The sequence below is a fragment of the Opisthorchis viverrini genome, assembly GCF_000715545.1.
Source record: "Opisthorchis viverrini unplaced genomic scaffold opera_v5_13, whole genome shotgun sequence".
In the NCBI taxonomy this organism is placed as follows: domain Eukaryota; kingdom Metazoa; phylum Platyhelminthes; class Trematoda; order Opisthorchiida; family Opisthorchiidae; genus Opisthorchis; species Opisthorchis viverrini.
This window is the reverse complement of record NW_008751669.1, coordinates 1,876,409-1,881,058: the sequence shown is the minus strand read 5'-3', so window position 1 is coordinate 1,881,058 and position 4,650 is coordinate 1,876,409. Positions and strand designations below refer to the sequence as shown.

Genomic DNA, 4,650 nt, shown 5'->3' with positions numbered 1-4,650 from the left:
GATATTGAAATAAACCTACGTGAGTGATGACTTTGTGGTTTTTGCCTACGTTCGAATACGACGAAAATATTTGTTTTCCGCCGACCTAGACTGCAGTTTAGGCGACAGCTACACAAGTCCAACATGGTGCATTATTGTACCTCTATTATGGATTAGCAGGAACGCCGAATTCCAGGTAGTTCTGGTCCAAACGAAGTCAATTGTCCTACTTCAAACATTATTATCATCGTCAATGACAACAACAAAAGAGAACAGCAATGAGACCATGTCAATTTATCTCCGTTAGTCTACCACAGACATCCAAGGTGTCTAAACCAACAGTCAGACAATCTGGTCAAAAGCGACAGCATGGACGCCACTGAAATGAATCAGCCACCATACTTCAGGGTTCTTCAGCTACGCATAGATAGGGTCATGCGAGCCCCTGGAAGATGAATAATGCCCAGACTTTCAGAAGCATCCTTCACTTCCCTCTGCCATCTTACTCTGACCACTTCTGGGTTTCCTTCACTCTAAACTGGGCACGGAAAACAACGCTCGTCTGGGCATGTGTAGTTAGATTACTCCCTGAGTGGAATATCCACTTCTACAAAAGCCCGTTTCCTAATTACCTCATTGTGAACTCGCTGATATTTATTGTTCTGAGACACCAGTGGTCAAAGACCTGAAGATGTTCCGGATCCTCCAACTAAAGCGGCCTTCTCACAGCCACACTTCCAGCGTCACTCCTGGAATTCTTAGAAGCATTTTCAGAGACTGCACGTCCTGCGATACACGCCGAATAACTTTTTAGTGTGAGACTTCCCGTTTTCAAAAAGAGCGCAGAAACGTTGTGAAAAACATCGTGGCATCAGCCTGCTACCCATTTCATCTATGGTGCTCTCTGGGGTTATCTTGCGTAGGTAGATTGACTATCGAAAGAGGCAGATTCGTGTAAATCAAGCTGGGTTTCGCCATGGCCGAGGATGTATTGACCGTCCAACCAAATTACTGAACAGCCTCACTGCTTCAAACCTCCCACGCTGGTTGGCTTTTTATCTGTAATCTGCTAATTCTCTCGGTCGTCAAAAGCTTTGGCTGTATCTGACGATCAAAGGTCCCTTCCAAATTTATATCCCTTACTAGGTCATCGTATTCGAGCTCCTACGGCCGCGTACGAGTATCCGGCAACCTTTCGTCTGAGTTCGCCAAGTTCAGTGGTGTACGACAAGGCTGCCTTCTCACAGCTTTGTTACTGATGTCCCGTTGGAAACTTCTCTGTGCCTCCAAAACCTCGGAAATCGAAATGCTTCAGGGATGCTTCTTCACAGACATTGAGTATGCGGTCAATGTTGCACTCCTTGGTCCAGATCTTTCGAAAATGAAAACCATTTTAAATAGCCTAAATAACTCTACCGCACGGTTTGGTACGCACCTCAAAACCTGCAAAGTACTGCTACAAGACTGGATGGGATCAAAGCCAACCCCCGTGTTCGCAATCGGGCCAATCGACGTGGTATATAAATTTATCTACCTGGGCAGCTGTATAAGTTCCGGTGGAATAGCTGGAGATGAGATTATTTCTAAAATCGGGAAAGTCAGGACAGCTTTGGCAAATTCCGACACTATGGCACTGAGGTGACATTAGTTTGTATGCCAAGGGAAGAGCTTACACTGCGGCAGTGAGAATTGGTCGGGTCTGGTGAGAACACCAGATTAGTAATGCTAAGGTACGTTAGATGGCCCTAGGAAGAAACTCTCCCGCGATTGATGAATTACTCACGATTCATAAGTTACGCATGTCAGAAGACCGTCTACCTCGCAGAGCTCTTTTCACCGAGCCCTGTTCTGTGTGGAAGAGACCGAGGTGGACAGCGTATGGAAACGAATAATGAAAACACTAACAGGTAAACTGAGTCAGGTCGACAACTGCCACCTCCCTGGATGGGGGCCCCTGGAGTCAGCTCACCAATGGTTGATGACATTGGCAAAATGGCCCAATCGCACAGTGAGCGGCATTTATGCATCAAATCTATTGCCTTCAATGAGAAGCTAAGTAGCTCCCCAACTAGCAAAACATGCCATCGCCTCCAAGACTTGGCTGTATGTCACACACTCACTTTCCAGTGATTGAAACTGTAAAAGTTGGAACCGATGTGCCTGACACACGGTTTATAGCTGATAGATCATCATCATCATCGACAGCATGACATCAGTGTTCAACACCGATGCTTCACTGCCGTACAACCATGACTAACTTGATAGCCTTATTGTAAAGAAAAGAATAAAGGAGGACGGGGAAGGGACTTAGTGCTAGCTTAACACAATCATTCCGAGGTCCCTACACCTCCAGACATTCACTCAGGCAATCTGGATAGAAACTGACAACAAGGACGCCACTGACATCGGTTGGTAGCCATATCTTGTAGTGTCTCCAACCAGGCACAGTGAGGATCACGCGGTCCCCATCCTGGAAGGCGAGTAGCACCGACAGATAGCTGATAGATTGATTGAAATGACTAGTAGTTTGTCCCTCCAGTTATTTTTTAAAAGTGAGAACAATTTTTTTCACATATTCCAGGCCGATAAGGTTCCCACCAGGAGACCTGGACACTGAGGTGCATTGCTCGCCTCACACAAGCCACTTTGAATCCTAGGGTACAACCGAAATTCTAGCGCCAACATGCAGAAAGCGTGCGATACAGTTCTTATTAGCTACCCTTACTACAAATGTATCCTTAGATGTGTGCCTTTCACGAGGGTGTACCAAGCCATATCACCTTCCGAGGAGAACTCGATATTACGAATAATATGGATTATAGTCTCCTGATCAAGGCTAGCCGTTGGACCGTACCAGTGGCTCAATTGTTCCAGTCAGTGAACACGCAATCTAGCCGTATCCAGTTGTCACGCTGACCATGAATGACATGACAACTATCGAGCAGATTAATTGGGGAGGCTCAGCCGAAAACCTGGGTCGGCCGTGAAGTCCAACAAAAAGACATGTAGCTACCCGCCCCTGGAGCTACTAATGGTAACAAAGGTAAATGGAACAAGGAACATGTATATTTACACAAATAGCAACGACAAAGACAGTCTTAGCGTTTTCCAAGGATATTCAAAAACTTTCCGCGTGTCATTTCCTTCGCTAAAGAAGACAGTAAGGATGTTTGAAGTCTCTTACCTTCTTCTAAACCAACTTGGTAGGCCAGATTCTGCAGATGCTTTATTTTGTCCATGAGCTGTTGTGTGGACAGACTTCCAAAGTCTGGAGGAATAAAGAGGATGAGCAACAAGATTACCATGTATCAGTTCCAGGTCCTCTTTATCCAGGTCAGTTGCATACTTTGGCGGGGTTTGCAAGCTGATTTCATTTTGCTTCGAGGATAAAAATTCTGATACTCCTGGAACTTGAACAAATCACTGTTAGTTTTGTGGCTACCACCAACTTGCTTTGCTCTGGCCATAAATCTGGAGAAGCTCGATCTAGATTTTCTTCACTCAATAACGACGGCTCCTGCTTGTCCTCCATTTTCCAACACTTTGTGTCCCACAGCGGATTCTCGGATTATTTCTCAAGAGAGAATTATCTGCAAGATAGTGATCAAGACCATACCGGTAAACCGAAAGGATCACCGCCAAAGAACCAAACACTAAAAGACAGCGTTTCGGACAGAGAGAATAGATGGGCGTAAGTTACCCGCAAACAGCGTGCTGAGCGATGCCAGAGGTGTGATGTAGTGAGTAGGTTCGAGGCTAAAAACACGAGTCGTATCGTGATCAGCCCGAGTGGTGGAAAATTCAATGAGGACGGTAGATACCTGGGTGTTAGTATAGTTCGTGTGGAGAGCTCAGTGATTTTTAACAGCTTGGTGGCTGCAATCACTAGCGACCGAGTTGGACAATTGCCCTACTTGGTTGTAAATTATCAGTCTGACGGAGGCTAGAAGGTTAGGATTAGCTGGCGTCAGCGTTCTTGAGGATGTGTTACTGGCGGTCGCTACAGGATGCATTTCCTATATTGGTATCAGCTGAGGCGTTTTGCCAGAACTGAAAAAGGTCGACTTGGGTGTTAAGGCTAGAGCTGTACAGGAATAGGGGAATGAGATCAGTTGAACAGCAACGTCTTTGGTGAGGATGGACCTCTGAAAGTGAGAGGTCTGTTAAAGAAATCCTAATGGTTTGAGGATGTGACTAGCTTGGACAACTAATTTTCCATGTGCGGTATTTAGGACTGAATCATAGGCCTTGTGCAACGGCATTCTTTGATGTAAACCCTGCGTTATCTTGAGTGGACGAATATGTCTCTAGTCTGTAGTATAGTTCGAGAGTTCAGTCCAGGTGCCACAGAGAATGCCAATTCGATAACAAGAGGGGCATGCCAGACAATGTTCCGATACAACAGACAACTGATAAAGAGATTAAGGTTTCCATCAAGACAGACAGCACTCGTTGTACTACCGTAACACTATCTGAGGTGGTCCGAGGTCAGGTCTGGATAAGGCTAAAAGCGACATCAGTCATTCTTTTGGGCTCTTTTCGTGTTACCAGGTGGGTCACCAAACAGCAAGATGGAGGATGAATGAATCTTCGAGGATGCGCTTCACAGTCGCGCTCCAAATTCTTGTTCAGTGACACCTTCCATTGTCTTCTCCGGGAGTTTGATCTAAA

The 4,650-nt window shown here is 45.7% G+C and overlaps 1 protein-coding gene across 1 annotated transcript; it reads right to left on the bottom strand.

Annotated features, from left to right (window-relative positions):
- Positions 1–3,079: 3,079 nt before the first annotated feature.
- T265_12749 (hypothetical protein) lies at positions 3,080–3,383 on the bottom strand (the record flags this gene model as incomplete). The annotated part of the gene is made up of 2 exons (XM_009165272.1): positions 3,080–3,247; positions 3,282–3,383. Coding segments are annotated over 2 exons (267 nt in total), but the record flags the coding sequence as incomplete, so codon positions are not given.
- Between the last annotated feature and the right edge of the window lie 1,267 nt (positions 3,384–4,650).